At 33.1% G+C, this 19,527-nt stretch overlaps 1 protein-coding gene and 3 long non-coding RNA genes across 4 annotated transcripts; 1 reads left to right on the top strand and 3 right to left on the bottom strand.

Annotated features, from left to right (window-relative positions):
• Positions 1-1,386: 1,386 nt before the first annotated feature.
• Positions 1,387-1,768, bottom strand: LOC114411461. The gene is made up of 2 exons (XR_003666450.1): positions 1,708-1,768; positions 1,387-1,626 (listed from the first exon to the last, which is right to left on the bottom strand). It is a non-coding gene; the product is annotated as an uncharacterized LOC114411461 (long non-coding RNA).
• Positions 1,769-2,100: 332 nt separating this feature from the next.
• LOC114411460 lies at positions 2,101-3,415 on the bottom strand. The gene is made up of 3 exons (XM_028375134.1): positions 2,482-3,415; positions 2,233-2,400; positions 2,101-2,160 (listed from the first exon to the last, which is right to left on the bottom strand). Exon 1 carries the CDS (start codon positions 3,203-3,205, stop codon positions 2,555-2,557), a length of 651 nt encoding a protein of 216 aa, XP_028230935.1. The 5' UTR covers positions 3,206-3,415; the 3' UTR covers positions 2,101-2,160; positions 2,233-2,400; positions 2,482-2,554.
• Positions 3,416-4,014: 599 nt separating this feature from the next.
• On the bottom strand, positions 4,015-6,582 carry LOC114411459. The gene is made up of 4 exons (XR_003666449.1): positions 6,286-6,582; positions 6,094-6,195; positions 4,735-4,812; positions 4,015-4,180 (listed from the first exon to the last, which is right to left on the bottom strand). It is a non-coding gene; the product is annotated as an uncharacterized LOC114411459 (long non-coding RNA).
• Positions 6,583-13,657: 7,075 nt separating this feature from the next.
• LOC114411458 lies at positions 13,658-14,383 on the top strand. The gene is made up of 2 exons (XR_003666448.1): positions 13,658-13,980; positions 14,092-14,383. It is a non-coding gene; the product is annotated as an uncharacterized LOC114411458 (long non-coding RNA).
• Positions 14,384-19,527: the final 5,144 nt, after the last annotated feature.

Below are 19,527 nucleotides of genomic sequence, written 5' to 3'. Positions count from 1 at the left end.
AAAAGTCTTCTTAGCCAAATCACTTCACTAGATATTGAGGAGAGTGCCCGATATTCTGCCTCAACAGAAGACTTAGACAGAATGGGTTGTTTTTTTTATTTCCATGATATTAGGGTATCTCCTAAAAACACACAAGAACCAGATGTTGATCTGCGTGTGTCCAAGCACTTCCCCAATCAGCATCTGCATAGGCAGACAAGTTGAAGGAATTGCTTGTTGGAAAATGAAGACCCTGACCTGGAGTACCTTTGATGTATTGGAGGAGATGATGCACAACATCTAGATGAGGTGTTCTTGGATTCTGCATGTACTGACTCAGTTTGTTAACAACAAATGTAATATCTGGCCTTGAAATAGTTAGATACATTAGATGACCAAGTAAACGCCTATACATTGAGGGATCAGTCAGTAACTCACCATTAAGCATGCTGAGCTTTAAATTTGGATACATTGGAAGAGAAGATGGTTTGCAGCCAAGGAAGCCAGTATCTTCTAATAAGGAAAGAGCATATTTTCGTTGAGTCAGTACAATGCCCTTGCTGGACTTTGCAATTTCACTATTAGAAAATATGCTTTCTACATCGGTTATTTATGACTTTCAACATCGGTTTTTCAACCGATGTTGAAAGTACCGACGTTGATAATATTATCGTTAACATCGGTTTTTCAAAAACCGATGTTAAAGTAAAATTACCAACATCGGTTATATAAATAACCGATGTTGCTAATATGAATTACACCCAGAAAATGTATATTAATATTGAATGTTAACATCGGTTTTTACAAAAAACCGATGTTAACGAATGTGTTACTGTTGACAGTTAACATCGGTTTTTTACAGAAAACCGATGTTAACGTTCGTTAACATCGGTTTTTATAAAAAACCGATGTTAACGAATGTGTTACTGTTGACAGTTAACATCGGTTTTTATAAAAAACCGATGTTAACGAATGTGTTACTATTCACAGTTAACATCGGTTTTTATGAAAACCGATGTTAACGTGGGTTAACATCGGTTTTTTCAAAAAACCGATGTTAACCCACGTTAACATCGGTTTTTATAAAAAACCGATGTTAACGAATGTGTTATTATTGAATTTTAACATCGGTTTTTTACAGAAAACCGATGTTAACGAATGTGTTATTGTTGACAGTTAACATCGGTTTTTTTAAAAAACCGATGTTAACGAATGTGTTGCTATTGACAGTTAACATCGGTTTTTATAAAAAACCCGATGTTAACCCACGTTAACATCGGTTTTTATAAAAAACCGATGTTGTTTTCAGGAATTTTTTTTATATAATGTCTTTGTTTTTACAAAAAACCAAAATTTAACCTGTAAATTTAAAATCAGACCACACAGCACACAACATATATCATTTGTATTCAGTTTTCAAATAGATTTTAGCAAAAAACTAGCTATCAACAAAGGTTGTTCAATGTTAAGATGAAACAACAATTGTAAAAAATATAATGCAAAGTACGTAAACTAATTTATTAACCTAAAGTTACATAGTTGCCTAACATCCTATGTTTGATTTCTAACTTTTAGATAATATTGTGCCCACTGTATGCGAAGTGCCTTAAATCTCTCTGCTTCCAATGGTCTAACTTCATTAAAATACTGCATGATGAAATAAAAAAATAAATTAATAATGTAATAACAATTATAAAAAAACCAAATTTGTTTGTAATAAACAATTACCGTCTCCCAATTATTCCTGAAAGATCCTAAGATTATCGTGGACATCCAGTGCATCACGTAGTAGCCACATTCAGTGATTCCTTTTTGTCTATTACACTAAATACATAATGAAATTTGGATATTAATTAAACGTTAACTACAATTAGTGTACACACACATAAAATATATATAAGTAGAACTTTTATTTAAATCACGTACCTTAACAACAATCCACCTAGCAGCAGCCTTGGATTTCGGTTGTGGAGTATCATCAAGTCCTTTCAAAGCACTAGTGTTGAATATAAGGAACATTAAAATATTGATGTTGTTGAGTTATGCCAATGAAAATGTATTGAAAACAATACTGACCTGTTAATTATTCCCTTAAGGTAGTTGTCTGGCCTGTTATGCAAAGAACAAAACCAGACAACTAGGTTTTCCTTAGGTAGAATGACGACCATTTGCCAGTGTCCACTGCAGTAGAGACGAATATAGTTTATTGTAGTAGTATAGATTATTTAAATTCAATTATTGTGTTTGACTTACCTATTCAGATAGGCTCCAAGGTAAACATCTCGTTTTGAACTCTGTATCCAACTCTTGATGTAACTTTCGGATTCAAATTGTGATTGTCCAGATCTCTGAATGGACTGTGGCTCGAGGAATCCATACACATCAGAATTCCCCGCTCGCACACTTGTCTCAGTCAGATGGCTGTGTTGTTAAGTCAAAGTTAATTATGTATGAATTTAAAACAATTACTTTGGTAATTAATAGTAATCTAAAATGACTTACAGAATCCACAACTGTATAACTGATATGCTGAGACATTGACCACCATGTGCAATTTCAGAGAGATCTTCGTGCTTTATATACAACGGGAAGTTTTGATTAAACACCCCGAATATGGCTGTGCTTTATTCTGAGACATTGCCTCTGTATCTTTAACCTCCTCAACACCAACCTTGACTTGGCCATGCAACAACGGGATGTTGTGAACTGTTGTGGATCCCTCGTAAAGTCTTCCTAGGGCAACCAAGCGGGAAGGATTTTCTTCAATATATAGGCCGCACTTGTCTGAGTCACCCATCCCTGGATTGTTCCCTGAGGGAGCAACACAACTCTCCTTTGTACTGACACGAGGACCTGAGGGACCAACCTCTGGCTCTGGAGGTAGTGCAATTCCCTGTGATTGCATCTGAGACTGAAACTGCGACTGCATCTGGCTGAAGGATTCCATCATCTTTCGAGTCACTTTTTCTGTGATTGACTCCTCCAGTTGGTCTCTGATTTGTTGGGTCAGCTGTTCTAGGTCTTCAAGAGGCATGGAGGAAGAACTGCGGGATGTTCGTGAAGCTGATCCAAAGTATTGCTTTATGGTGACACCGACTCCAACAGCACGAACACGGCCAGGGTGCTCTGGTCGCCCAATGGCAGCAGTCAGGATATCCTGACGTCCATGGGGGACAAACGATCCCTGTGACGCCTGCTCGTCCAAAGAATCCTGTACCGAACACATATTTGTCCAAGGAATTCACAAAATACACAAAGATAATTACAATTATTAATTAAAAATGACTTACAATCCATTGGGATACAAACTATCAATCTTCCTCCATTGGGAGCAATCAGCTGGATGACGGATCATTCCATCAGATTTTCTCCCATTTGCATGCCAGGTAAGATCTTTTGCGTCGTCCTCATTAGCAAATAAACGCTTAAACCTTGGAATGATGGAAAGATACCACAACACCTTCGCTGGAGGGCCCTTCTTTGAGTTTTCATCAGAACTGCAATCCTCATCATCCTTCACCTTGTACCGTGACGCCCCACACCTAGGGCATTTTGACATTTCTTCAAATTCATGTCTGTACAGTATGCAATCATTAGGGCAAGCATGAATCTTCTGATACTCCATACCCATCAGACACAATATCTTCTTTGCCTGATAGTAGCTTTTAGGCAATGTGTTATCCTGTGGAAGCAGATCGTGCACTATTTGAAGCAATGAAGTAAAGCTTTTGTCACTCCATCCATATCTGGCCTTGACATTAACCAGACTTAACACCGCCAACAATAGCGTCAAGGAATTGTTGCACCCCGGATACAAAGGCTTCTTTGAGTCACCCTGCAATCTTTCATACACAGGGGCATGTGCTTGCTGGAAAGACTCTTGTCCAAGGTCACGAATCATATCCTCCAAGCGATCTCCCATTTCTACATCAAACGGTTCGGATTGTTGCCCACTCTGCATGTCTGTCATTTCACCATGCCATATCCACGTTGTATAATTTCTCTTAATTCCATCACACAACAGATGCTCTCGTATGTCATCCAGTATTTGTCGTCTTTCGTTCAAACAATTGATGCAAGGACAATAATATTTTCCATCTTCATCCGGTTGACCTCTTTGTGAAGCAAATTGTAAGAATTGCTCGACGCCTTCCTCATATTCTGGGCTGATGCGACTTTCATTCATCCAACTTCGATCCATCTAAGTAATAACTCGGTCATACTCTCATAGTTATTCGATGCATGAAAATCTCACTTTTTTATTAAAGGTGTGACCCTATCCCATTCAGGAAGACCGTCTTTTATGGTAGCTTCATACATCAGGGTTAATTCTATTTTGTTAAATTTGACAAAATTTTGGCAGCATTTCGCATTGGTCTCCAAGTACACGACATGAAATCAGTGAAATTAACTTCCCGATAATCAAGTATGCACTCAGAGAACAACTAGAAATGCATTACCGAAATTTCATCAAATTAAACAAAATAATTTTAACCTTAACACATGAATCTACTATAAAAATATCAGTCTCCCCAAACTGTCCAAACGGACAATTCAAGATTGAATACAATGATTAATGCAAACTGTCCGCAAGAATCATTGCATCCAATCTCAAACGGGAATCTAAGGTTCACTCATCATGAACACAATTTGTATAGCATATATCAATTGTCATTAATGGCAGTGAACACGTAATAAAAATATTCATTGGTAACAAGACAAAGTGGTGACTTTGGTGTGAATTAGAAGGAATACCAGGATTCCGTTTCAGTATAGCTGCATGGAGTGGAGAGTTTCCAAAGCACAGTGGAAGCTAGCTTCTCAACAGATAGCCTGTTTAACCAAGTATGATTAATTAATTAATTAATTAATCAATTTTTGTTCGTTGGAATAACTATAAAAAATAAAATAAAAAATTGTTACATAGCAATCGTGAGCCACGATCAAAGGCCAACCAAGTCCTTGTATACAAGACAAAAAATTAAAATAAATATTCTCATTTCCATGTACCAAAAAAATGAAAATTCAATATAAAATATTCTTCACCGTCTTAGAAATATCCATATTCCAAGTGAATTTTGCTAATTGCCAGCTCTAGTGGTAAAGAGTGTGTTTGTTGCTCTTATGAATTAGTAAGTAATTGGTTCTCTATATACACCGAGTAGAACCTTAGTTAAGATAGCTTTCAAAAAGAGACCTTAGAATTGAAACTTATTCCCGAAAAAGGATAACCAAAATGTTAAAAAATCTGGTTCTTCTTCATATTACAAGCAGAACACCAAAAATTGAGACAACCATATGCAGAAAAAATGACAAAAATTGGATGTGAACAAATTAGAATCCGAGTATTGGTGCAAATTTATAAATTAATTATTAAAATGAATTCTTTTAAAACATATTCTTAATCTGAGGTTATTTTTACTACATTAGCATAAAAATCACAACCCAATAAAAAGCAATTTTTAAAACATATATAAAAATCACAGTAGACAAATAGCAATTTTTTAAGCATATTAGTTATTTTTACTAATTAGTTTTATAGATAACTTAATTGGTATCAGTACCTCTTGTGTAATATGCTCATGTTGGCTCAAGGCACAACTTGTGCTTTGAGTTGGTTCAAATAAATATATACACTTTGCTTATAAAAAAAATGGTACTAGTAGTTTAGTTCAAATCACCGCATACAAATAAACGAACAAATATTGAGGAAACGTTTTTTCACGAAATAATATTACATTCTTAGGAATATGATAATTAAATATATTAATTTTTAGTATATTTAAAAACATGTTTAATTACGTTTTAATATTCTTAGCGTAATCAAGAAAGTCAATTAAGTGCTGGTAAAGAGTAAATGAATGTTAAAGTAGATGAGGATTTGAATATATTTAAGTTTCAGTTAAAGAGGATATCGTTAATATCGTATTGATGGTGTGGTTTATTATTGTGTTTTGCCTGCATCATGCATTCTTCTAATTTGAAAAAAGAGAAAGAAAAAAAAATCCAAGCACAGTCAACTACTGGACATTTTGAACAAAGGGATTTGCTAATATTGGATTTCTTCATCGCCTAGTTAAGGAATTAAATTAAAAGTAATAAAATATTTAATACCTTAAAATTCCTTCAAACAAAGTCACTAATGAAATAATCAGCAACTGCCATTTGAACATCTTCCATGATTACCAAACCATTCTGTAAGGCGTCCGTTTGGTCCTGAAAAGTGAAAACGCAAAGGGTTAGGGTTAGGGTTAGGGTGAGTCAAGATTTGAAGAGAAAACAAGGAAAGAGAAAGAGAGAGAGTACCCGGCGCCATTTTTTGAAGAGCTTACGTTTGCGTTTTCCGGAAATTTGTGAAGCTGTCTTTTCTTCTCTGCTATTGGAGCTTGCGTTTGGGTCCTTTTTCTTTCTCTGCAATATTGCGTTTGAGAGAGTACCCCTTTTTCTCACACAAGTCAAAGAGAGAGTATCCCTTTTTCTCAGATCTTTTGAAGATGTACGAAACCCCTTTTTCTTTCTCGGAACCTTTTCCAACTTTCTCAATTATAAGAAGCCACAAGTCAAAGAAAAATAAGTGTGAAATATTATGAAAAAATTACACGAGAAACTTTGGTAGCTTAATTTATTGATTAAAAATGCTCTAATGAGTGCAGATCTGTTCCTATATATAAAAATAAAGTGATCTTAACTAACTAACTCGGCGTCACAGTTCACAAATACTACTATAAATTTGGGTAGCTAAAAACTTGGGGTTTTGTACTGTAAGAAGCGATTGATAGAAGGAATGGATGTTTTTTTTTTCTTTCCACAAGTCTCAATTTAAACGTACACTTTTGATTCATGTCTGAGATTTCAAAGAATAAAATAAAATTTGAAAATTTTTATTATTGATTTTAAGATTTTATTAAACACGACTTTCACTTTAATTATGAATTTTTTTGAGGCACCGGATTCCTCTAAACTGAAAAAGGGCAAATTATATAATATTTATAGCTATTTTTTCATTAATAATTAAAAATTACTACTTTTTTTTTGAAATATTTTTAAATTTAGAGCAATCGAATTGTTCATGACAGTGACAAAAACAATAGCACTAGAAAACTTAATTATTGATTGACGTCGAATAAACTAAAACTGAACCAAATTCAAACCCCTCCAAAAACTAGAGTTGAATTTTCTAACCTCTCCAAAACGTAAAGTTGAATTTACTGTAACAAAATTCTATCCCCTCCAAATAGTAGAGTTATTCATCACTCTGTTTATATCTATATATACCTTTAACTTCAAACGTAGTATGCAATACTAATATCTAGCAGCATCAAGGCATTGCAACGAACTGATCAAATGGCACAGAGTGTGCAAATTCCGAGAAAAATAAGACTATAATTCGGGAACTATTCTCGTATGCTGTCAAAGATTGAAAAATAAATACCACTCATATTCAATTATACTTATGATATCCAATTTTCTTATACAAATTGGCTTTAACCCAATTCGTAATCTTGTTAATCTTTTCTTTAAAAATCGTAATCTTGATAATCTAAGTGATAAATATTTACATTAAAAAATAAAATAGATTATTCAGATGAAATTATATTTAGTTTTTGTTGATATAAAAAATATTACTACTGTATAAAATTGTTGTATAAACACTTGTCAAAAACATAATTTATTGTCTTTCAGAATTCACTAAATTACCCGAGAGTTACTCTCTTTATTTGAAGAATCTCAATTACTACGTAGTACGTACAATTATGTGATTTTAATATTAAATTTATTAGAAATAGTATTGTACTACTATACTAATTAAATAGAAATAATAGTAACACTTTGTACTTTTTGAGAGATGGCATGTTTGGTAATCGGCAATTTTTTAATTTGGGAGTGAGAGATGTTGCTTATTTAATTATTATAATTTTTTATTTTTATAATAATTAAATAAAAATATATTAATAATAAATTTTAATTTTTTTACAATATAACTATTTTTACCAAAATTCTATAAAAATTCTATAAAAGTTAAACTTTATTATTAAAAACAATTTTTTTTTCAAAATAACTAATATCAAATAATTTATATAAATGTGTGTTATATTTAAATGATAATCATGAAATAATAAAATTAAAATTATGAAATTAATTTTAAAAATTTAGATTAATTTTTAAATGCTTACCTTTTGAATTTATAATTGTTTATTAATTATTATATTTTTTTAATTAAAATATAATTAATAACGCAATATATGGTTTTTTTAAAATATATAAATAATTAAAAAAAAGTTTATATTAACATCGGTTTTTCCAGAAAACCGATGTTAACAACATTAGCTAACATCAATTTTTGAAAACCCGATGTTAACGTGTATGCATTAACATCAGTTTTTTGGAAAACCGATGTTAACATATCATACGTTAACATCTGTTTTTTCAAAACCGATGTTAACATCATTAGTTAACATCGGTTTTTGAAAAACCGATGTTAACGTGTATGCATTAACATCGGTTTTTTGGAAAACCGATGTTAACATATCATACGTTAACATCTGTTTTTTCAAAACCGATGTTAACGTGTATGCATTAACATCGGTTTTTTGGAAAACCGATGTTAACATATCATACGTTAACATCGGTTTTTCCAAAACCGATGTTAACTAAAGTTGTTAACATCGGTTTTGGAAAAATCGATGTTAACGTGTATGCATTAACATCGGTTGTTTGTAAAACCGATGTTAACATCATTAGTTAACATCGGTTTTTTTGGAAAATCGATGTTAAGAAGGATACTTTATTTACAAATATGCCACCGCATTTAACTTAACATCGATTTTGTCCAAAACCGATGTTAATAAGCCGATGTTAAAACTGCTTTTTGTAGTAGTGTTTCTAGTCCCAGAAAGTACTTTAAGGGACCAAGGATCCTTAGTTTGAACAGAGCTTGAAGTTTGGCCTGAACAGAATGAACACATGCAACACTTGGGCCAACAAGTAGAATATCGTCTACATATACTAACAAGATAACCAAGGAAGCACCTTTGCCAATGGTAAAGAGAGAATAGTCATTCTTTGACTGAGAGAAACCATTAGCAATTAATGTTGTTGAGAATTTACAAAACCATTATCTAGAAGCTTGTCTAAGGCCATAAAGGGATTTGTTGAGTATGCAAACAAGAGTTTTATCAATTGAATTGTACCCTTTTGGAAGTTCCATATATACTTCCTCAAATAGATCGCCATTAAGGAAAACATTATCCACATCAAGTTGTAAGATGGACCAATTTTTAACAACTGCAACATCCAAAAGAACTCTAACTGATGTAAGTTTAGCAATTGGGGAGAAAGTATCAGAAAAGTCGATGCCAGCCTGCTATGTGTAGCCTTTAGCTACCAATCTGGCTTTGTGGTGATCCATAGTGCCATCAGGTTTGAATTTCACCTTATACACCCATCTGCAGCCAATGCATTGTTTTCCAGCTGGAAAGGGAACCAAGGTCCATGTGTTATCAGATTCTAAAGCTTTGATCTCGGTTGTTATGGCTTGGTGCCATTCTGGAAAAAGGACAGCTTGATGATAAAATTGTGGCTCATAAGTAGTGGAAACTTGAGCAATGAAGTCCTTATAAACAGGGTTGAGATGGACTAGAGAGCAATGGTCCTGGATAGGATGAGATCTTTGTCTAGGTTGCGGTCTAATATAGTCAGAAAGATAAGGTGGATGGTTTGATGTTCTAAATGATCTTCTTAAGGGAGGAGAAGACAATGTAGATGATGCACCAATGGTAGTATCAACTGTAGAATCAGATAACTGAATAGGCAGATCACTTGTGTTAGGGGGAATAGGGTGATCAGTTTCAGAAGTATTGGGTTCAATGGCTCTAGGTTGAATGTTTGAGGTTATAGGTTCAGGAATGGGTAAGGAAATAGCTAATTCACTAAGGAAATCAGGTTCTTAAGATGAGTTGGGTAAAGTTTGAAAAGGGAAAATGCTTTCATGAAAGACTAAATCCCTTGAAACATAAAACTTCCTAGTATGCGAGTTATACAACCTGTACCCCTTGACTCCTTGTGGATAACCAACAAACACAAAGGGAACTGCTCTTGGAGAGAATTTGTTCCTCTCAAAAGCTAAAGTAGCTCCAAAGGCAAGGCAACCAAAAGATCTCAAAATGGAATAATCAGGTGCAAAACCATGAAGAACTTGATATGGAGTATTTTGTTTCAGCAATGGTGAAGGCAATCTGTTGATAAGGAAAGCAGCAGTAACAACACACTCTCCCCAAAAAGTAATAGGCACCTTGGACTGAAAAAATAATACTCTAGCAACATTAAGTAAATATTGATGTTTCCTCTAAATGACAAAATTTTGTTGAGGTCTTTTAACACATGAGAATTGATTTAAGGTCCCTTGAGATGCTAGGAAGTCTGTAAGAGCTAACTCCTTGGCATGATCTGATCTTAGACATTTGATTGAAGCTGCAAATTGAGTCTTTACCATTGCAAAAAATCGCATGATCACGGTTGGTGCTTCAGATTTATTTTTGAGCAAAAAAATTCATGTAAATCGTGAACAATCATCCACAATTGTTAGGAAGTAACAATTATTATCATAAGTTGAATGCTTATAAGGTCCCCAAATATCACAATGAATCAAATCAAATGGCTTATCAGAAACATTATTAACAGAAGGAAAAGATAATCTATGAAACTTAGCAATAGGACACACATAACAACTCTTTGTGGAAAACTCATTAGGAATGGAAAAAGGAATTTCATTACTCAGAACTTTCAAAACACTGTCTGATAATGGCCAAAGCGATTATGCCAATTAATAGCTTGAGTACAAGTATTGGAAACAACATTTATACAGGAATTAGAAACAAAAACATTGCAAGTGGAATGAGATCCTTGAGGTTCAAAACATAAAGTCCTTGAAGGAGATCCCCTCTACCAATCTTCTAGCAATGAGGCATTTCCTGTATGATAAATTGATTTGAAGAGAAACAAACAAAGTAAGCTGAATTGGTAAGGGGTGCACTGACTAAAAGGAGATTGAAGGAAAAATTGGGAATAAAAGACATGGACATTATGCAAAGTTAAAGAAGGAGATAAATGCACAGTACCAACTGCAATGGCTGAAACTGTTGCATTATTAGGCAATTTAGCTATATGATTTGACACATATTAATAGGAATCAAAGAGATCAATGGAACAAACAATGTGAGTGCTCGCACTTGAATCAACAATCCAAAATTTTTGAGGAAACTTAGTTAAAGGAGCAGACAAGACCATACAAGTGTTAGAAGACTCAATATTGGGAATAACAACATTTGAAGTTTGTGCTTGAAGCAAACTCATGAGTTGGCCATATTGTTGGGCTGTGAGATGAAAATCAGGAACATAAATGGGTGTTGAGACTTGATTCACTGTTTTGCTTTCAGTATTAGAAGAAGAAGGCTTATTCTTCTTGTAATTTGGGGGAAAACCATGTAACTTGAAGCACTTATCTTGAGTATGGCGAAGTCGACCACAATGTGCATAGAGGGGTTGATTCTTGGAATTAGCATTAAACTTGTGATCAGATTGATATTTGGAGTCCTTGGCAGCAAAGGCATGAGACTGTGAAGCATCATTTGTGGAGTTGAAAGTAGAAACAGAAGCACCAATTTCTCTCTGTTTTTCTTCTTGAACCACTAGAGAAAAAATGAGAGTAATAGAGGGGAAAGGGTCTATAGAAAGAATCTGACCTCGAATTGAACCATAGGATTCATTGAGGCCCATCAAGAAATGCATGGCATACTCCATCTGCACATAGTCGTGCCAATGACAGATGCCGTTGCAGGTCCATGAATGTCTAGGCTTTAATTCAGAAATCGATTCCCAAATTGATCGCAACATGGAATAATAGGATGAGACGGACATAGAACCTTGTTGCAAGGTTGCTAGTTCATGTTTCAACTAGAAAATCAAGGAACCATTTCTCTATTCAAATCTTTCTTTAAGATCATTCCAAATGGCTTGAGCAGTGGAACAATGAAGAATGCTTATCTGTATCTCTTTTGTAAGAGAATTGAGAAGCCAAGATGCAACGATGCTATCATTTCACTACCATAAAGCATGACTGGAGTGCTCCAATGGAGGTTCGAGAATGGAACCATCCATAAAACCAAACTTATTCTTGCCAAGAAATGCCATCTTGATGGCTTTCTTCCAAGAATTATAATTCTTGCTAGATAGAGGATGAGTCATAGGACTCAATCCAGGATTATCACTGGGTTGTATGAGAAAAGGATTGGAATCATCCATGGCACCCATGGAGGAACTTCGAAGAACCAAAGAATAGGAGAAGAAGAGCTAGAAAGGGATAAGAGAAAGCATAAAGGGTTTATTTCTGCTGATACCATAATAACAAAGAGATATAAATAATAGGTAAATTCTCAAATTCTTATTAATGGGTAATGAGGAGATACAAGGTTATATACAAGGTGTTTTAACCAGCTTAACTGATAATAGTAACTAACTTCCTATGCCAGCTATTCTAACTAACTTCCATCCCTTTATACAATTGTAATAACTAACTTCCTATGCTAGCTATTCTAACTAACTTCCATCCCTTTATACAACTGTAATATGCACAGTGAGGATGGGCCTGAGGGTGAATGAATAAAGGGGGTGAAGTGAAGTGGACTTTCTTTGTCGGTGGTGAATCCAAGAAAGTTTGTTGCAAATCGTCAGAGAAGGTCATAACTCAGGGCGTGGTGTGGTGTCAAGTGTGACTCTTTTGCTGGTGACATCAATTGGATGAGTGATGCAATTTGCAAATTTGTACTTAACTTTTTCATGTGGTTGTTGCCACAATGAAACAAGTTTGGTATGGTTAAGCATGACCATGATTTATGGATGTCTGGATATATGAAATAATCTCCATTCAACTTAACACGTTTATAAACAGTTTTGACCGATTAAAATGGTTACATTTAACAAAATTTAATGGTTTCTGCAATTCGAATCGTTAAGAATGTAGATGTATTCAAATTGAGTAAGAAGAAACCTTATCACTCATAATGGTTGTGCATAAAATGGATTAGTCACCGGATACCAATATCTTAGAGAGAAAAAAGGAATTATTGGTATTTTTTTATTATTTATTTAGCCATAGAAAACTATTGATATTGTTTTTGCTTAAAGATGATGTCAAACGGGCTTTTTCATGTATGTTGATATAGTACAAAGTAATGAATGTTTTTTTCCCTAGGTTTGTAGATTCAAGTTGGTTTTGTTGGATTTGAAAACTTCTATTACATAATAGGATTAACTCTATCAGTGGGAATGTTTTTATTTTTATACACAAATGTTAATCTTAGGAAAATTAGTTATGTGTATACCATTTAAACCAATCATATGTTGGTAACGTTATATTGTTCCTTTAAAATCTGTTTTTTTTTTTAAAGAAAGATAATTATATCATTTCATTAATTAAGGATAGTAGTGAATACAAATTGTGGAATACAAATGAAATCATGAGAGCTAACAGGGAACCTTCATGCTCTAGCAAGTTTGTGGACCACAAGGTTGACTTGCCTCTTACTAAACTCGCACAGGATTTTTTTTTTTTTTACCGAATTTAGCTGTAGAAAGAGTGTCTTGGATCATTATACAATCACTTTTAAATACAACATGCCAATTAGAAGTGGGAGCAACATGCCAATCACTTTTACTGCTGAGTCCAATTACGAGCTCGTTGAAGTGCAAAAGGCTCTGCTTCTTGAGGTTGAGGCATACCTGGGTGTAACTCAGTTCTAGCCTTGATGAAAGAACCATGATCATATCTCAAACAGAACCCATTAATGCCAAATGCATTTTGATCTTTGAATATGCCAGCATCAAGGTTACATTTTATGGAGCCCGATAATGGAGGAGACCACGATATGGTTGATGGTGTTGAGTAAGAAACACGAGTAGAAGTGGGAGCACGTGCAGACAACCATTCAGAGAAGGCAAACCAAGGTCAGTTACTATATTAGGGTTTGTATCAACTTGATCCCAGACTTTGCTGTTTCTATTTCGCTATATGCTCCAAAGGGTAACATCTAGCTTCTGAACTTCATGTTGTTGAAGATGATTGAGAAGGTCGAAAGAAGATCCTTAAAACCTTCCGCAGAACCAGCCTTTGGATGAATGAGATGCCAAAGCCCAGCAGCTTGCCACACTTCTTTAGCTTTATCACAAGCAAAAAATATATGCCACTCGTTTTCATAAGATTGCGAACAGAAATAACAGTGTAAAGGGCACTCCACTCCCTTCGTGATTAGCCTTGCACGAGTGGGTAAACATTGACGAAGGACTCGCCATAGAAAATGGTTGATCTTGGGCGAAATGATATTGTAAAAAGTAATCATGTTCTATTTTATTCTAAGATTATAGGCATTTTTATAGAACTTAATATTGTTCCAATAAAAAATGTTTACAGCATGATACGGTTAGTTCTCCTTATAGGATTTTTATTCTCATATTCAAGACCTTACTTATACAATGAGTTTATCTCATATCTCACATATAACATACATGAAGAGAGAGAGAGAGAGCAACAATTTAACGGTGAAGTAATAAAGTTCTTTGTTGTGAATATTTTGTTGCAAAGAATCATCTTTTAGTTTTTTTTTTAAAACATCACATTAAATACAAAAAATTCCAATATTGTTCACATAGTATATTTGTTTATGAATAATAGCCAATAAAAGCTAATTATTTAGTAAAAAGATCTAAATTTTCAGAATGTAATGAATTATAATATGGATTTATCTATTGGTGAAGTAATCAGGTTCTTTGTTGTGAATATTTGTTTTCCTTTTGCAAAAATCTACCTTTAACTATTCTTTTCAAGTATGTTCATTATAGATGATAATCTTTTTTACAAATGATTAACTTTTTGGCTTAATTGAACTTTTTACTCACCACTTTTAAATTTATAAGTTTCTTATAAATTGGAGATAAAATGCCCCCATTAAAAGATTTGGTTTATCATATTTTGTGAGACTAGCCTCTTTTATTAGATAGAATACAACTCCCATTGAAAGATATATTGGTTAGTGTAGACTCATAAACCTATTGGGTTGGTCTAGTAATTGGCTTAGTGATGGAAATTAAGATAGATTGCACAAGATCTTAAGTTTTTACCTTGTTGTTATTTTAAAAAATTGTAATATCTAAATTAAAAGTTTAATTTAGATTAGTTTAATTTCTATAAAAAAATATTTTAACAAAAACTAATTTAAATTAAATTTTTAATATTTTTTACTTATTATATTATAGGTACGAAATATCCACTAATTTTATTGATGAATACTTTGTCATAAAATATGATAGACTACCTACTTAACTTTAAATAAACTTTTAATATATGACATTTTGCCATCCATTTATTTTTGAAATATAATATGCTAAATTTACATATGAACTTTAATTAAAAACATTAGCATATATTAATGCATATTTATAAATAATTCAACATGAAGTAAGAGTGTGAATGACAAGGGTTGATCTCACCCATAGAATTATTATTTAAATATATTCATACGCAGTCCCTTAAATGTGACAACACAAAGCTTACAATTTATTTTTTATGAATAGGAATCAAAGACAAATATTACAAGATTTATAATAACTCACGCATCATGTTCAATCAATTAAACAAAACCTGCTTGCTACACTTTTGTTTCATGTGAGACAATGCTTTGTTGATCGTATTATACATTTACAAATTTGTAATTAAATATAAAATATAAAATTTAAATATAATTAATTTTATTTAAAATGTTAATATGACTCTAATACATAAAGGGTGTTTATATATATTTTTTTAGAATATGAACATTGAAGTTTAAACCTAGAATCTCTCACTACTAGGTTAGTTTGTTTTATACTTTCTTCGAGCTTGCCATGTAATCCATGATCCAAAACAACTATACAATCGCTTCACTTGTCAACTACTACTTTATAAGCCTATAGGTATGAATCTAAGCTCACTTTAAACATCTCTTATGCTCTCTGACTTTGGCATCTGAGTATCCATGTAGATTTCACTCTTCATTGGAAGTTATTGCTTCCCGAAATTTTTGCCGAAATCCCCTCAACATCCACCATGCTCGGAAACAGTCTTAAACAGCTTCTAGTAAAGTCTTAAAATACAACTAGTTTAATGATGACGTTCTAACCATGTAAGTCATTTAATAACAAATTATCCTTAATACTTTTTAAGATAATTTTGTAAATTAACAAATTTATCATAAACAATAACTTTTGATTGAATAATAGTATAATTTTTTTTTTTTACTGTCATTACAAAAATATTCTTCTCAAATACAATAACTCACAAAGTAAGGAAAACACTAAAATTTCTCAACAAATATGTAAAATACAATTGGGATCGGTTTTAGAATTTGAATCCATAACCATTCAACTTGTTAATATTTTTCCATACTATTTTTCAGTTAAGTTTTATTCTGATTAAATTTGCTCGATTTTAATTAAACACCTTTTAGTTAAAATGGTTCAAGTGCCCGATCCCAAAAAGTCATCATACTAACAATGATCAAATTGGATTGTATTGTATTGACCACCTAGCTGCCATATAATGTAGACCATAGATCCTAATTAATTAGATGCCATAGCTAAAATAAATCGGTGTCCGTTCCTCAAAAGAAGGTTACTTACTACATACAAATGGCGTCGTGTTCTTATCATAAAAATGGGATGAAACAGTGACATGAGTAATCATAACAAGACGACGTTCAATCCATCTGTCCTCAACTTCCACTGATGGTAAAGTTGCTAGTGTGGGAAAGAACATCCTAAGGAGGAGAGAGTTTCTCTCTTTTCCCTTTTTCATTTAAAAAAAAAAATCACATTTCCTTGTTCCCTATAGCTAGCAAATCTATGATCAGTAACTTAATATATATGGCTCTTCAATTCCCACTCTCACCAGTGACAATTCTACGTCAAAGAAAGCAATGAACCACCCCTTATCATTATTACCCTTTTTTCTTCTCTGATCAGTTTTTTTGTCCTTATCATTCTGGCTTCCTTTCAATTTTAGCATGCTTTAATACTTATTTTTTACCACTTTAGTTTGGTCATATCCATGCATACAATTCTATCTATGCTGCCTAACGAAGTTGCAAACGTCCTTATTATGACAACTTCTGGCCTGCTGATTCATCTGTTAGAATTAATGTCTCATGTGAGAGATATGTGACTTATGTAAGGACTAATAAATAAATAATTAACGATTAAGGGCTAAATTGTAATTGGGCTTAATAGGAGAAGTTTCTAGGTTAACTGCTACTTGATGGGAGTAGTGGTTATAAAAGGGGCTTAATACCCACTAACGTGAAATAAGGTCCCCTTCCTGACCAGAAAAGTGTTCTCTCTCACTGATAGCCATCACTAACGGAGAGAGGCAGAAAAGAAAGGCCAAAGGAAGTGAAATCTTATTTCTCTCCTCTTTCAAGGAAATCAAAGTGCACCGGAGAGAAGTTCCTATGGAGAAAGTTACAAGTCTTCCTATGGAGAAAGGTACACATCATTATCTATTGTTGTTTATTGATTGTTTGTGAGAATCATAGGTTTTAAGATCCTGTTGTTTCCTATCATTGATAGTCTAGGAAACCCCTTAAGAAATTTTTACATGTGGTATCAGAGCATGTGTTATGAAATTTATGATTCTCCAAGAATGATTTAATTTCTCCCAATTATGCATAAACCCTAATTATGAAATTTAGGGATAATTTAATTTCTTCAAATTATGCATCAAACCTAATTATGAAATTTAGGATTTTTAATTTGTGTTACATGTATTTTTAATTAATGTTTTAATAGCGTGCCTTTCGCGTTAATTATATTTTCCGCTGCAAAGTATGAAATTATGTATATCATGAGAAAGCTTCTGCGGTGCCATTAATGGACGTTAAGCATTTAACTAGAATGAGAGTAGAGAAAGCCATTAATTTATTTCTAATGGAGAAAGGCTAATTCAAATGTTTTGGAGAAAGCTGCGTGACCGTAAAGTAGGTTCCTTTTAATTCCAAATCATGGAAAAGGCTGCTGCACGAGGTTCCTGACAGGGGAAGAAGAAAGGAAATATTTTTGAAATTTCTATTTGCAAATCCCTTTTTGCTATTTCCAATCCCACTTGTGATTTTTTTTATAAAAATGATTATTAAACGTAATTAAAGGATTGAAAGTTTATATTCTTTAATTAAATTAACGTGACTGTTTTGCAATTATTGGTAGCAGTAAATATATGTATATGCTACATAGCTTGAACGTGTTTGAATGCAAAAAAATAAATAAATGCAAATATTATTTTATGGCCTGGAATGAAATTAATAGAATGGCTATGAATTGTTAATAACAATAAGTATGTGCAGGCCATATATATTTGGTTGGAATTAAACGTATGTTGAATTTGTTAGTCACCAAAGTGGCCAAATTTGTAAGGTTATTTAATTCCAAAATTAATGATTATTTTGATTACTCATAGAATAATGGATGCTAAATTATATGGTTATTGGTTTATGGGTAATTGAAATTCATTGTTATAAGACATTTATGGATCGCCCAAAGGTTGATTAGTTGTTCTTATAATTAATGAATATAATTGTAGGCGATTTGTATGTATCATTAGTTTTATTTATATGCCTAAAGGAAATAGATACTACTAATTGGTGCATATTTAATTGCCAAATAATGTTAAAATTTTATTAGCATCATTATGTTTGTATGTTATGTGTTGGTGTATCACCCAAAGGAGAACATCAATATACATTGACCGTTATCTGAATGAATCATATGTATGACATGTATTTTATGTCTCAAAACACTTATGTGAATTTTATTATGTAATACATGTTTTGAATTCATTGGATTCTTATGTATCATCTGTGTCAATTTTAATGGGCTTAACTTCTCTGACTAAAATGAGCAAGTCCAATTTCACCTCGGTGTTTTGGATCATAATCTTGCTATGTTGGAAGAAAAGTTTGTTACTATTATTGATGCTAGTAGCAATGCAAAGAAAGTTCATTATAAAGCTTGGGAAAGATCTAACAGACTCAGCCTAATGTTGATGAGAATGACTGTTGCAGGCAGTATTAAGACAACTCTCCCTAAAATCGAAAGTGCTAAAAGGTTTATGGGATTAGTGGGAGAGTGTTCTCAAACAGCTGATAAGTTTGTTGTTGGGACATTAATGAGTACATTGACCATCATAAAGTTTGATGGTTCACGTACTTTGTATGAACATGTCATTGAGATGACAAACATTGCAGCAAGACTTAAGACCTTGGAAATATAATGGCTGTGAATGAGAACTTTCTTGTTCAGTTTATTCTAAACTCATTATCGTCTGAGTTTGGCCTGTTCTAAATGAACTATAATACCATGAAAGATAAATGGAATGTGCATGAATTGCACAGTATGTTAGTTCATGAAGAAATGAGGCTTAAGAATCAAGGAAGTTACTCAGTTCATTATGTAAGCCACCAAGAAAATCAA

This window comes from Glycine soja, chromosome 5, assembly GCF_004193775.1.
Source record: "Glycine soja cultivar W05 chromosome 5, ASM419377v2, whole genome shotgun sequence".
Lineage (NCBI taxonomy): Eukaryota > Viridiplantae > Streptophyta > Magnoliopsida > Fabales > Fabaceae > Glycine > Glycine soja.
Note: the sequence above shows the minus strand (reverse complement) of the source record. Positions and strands in the feature narration are given on the sequence as shown.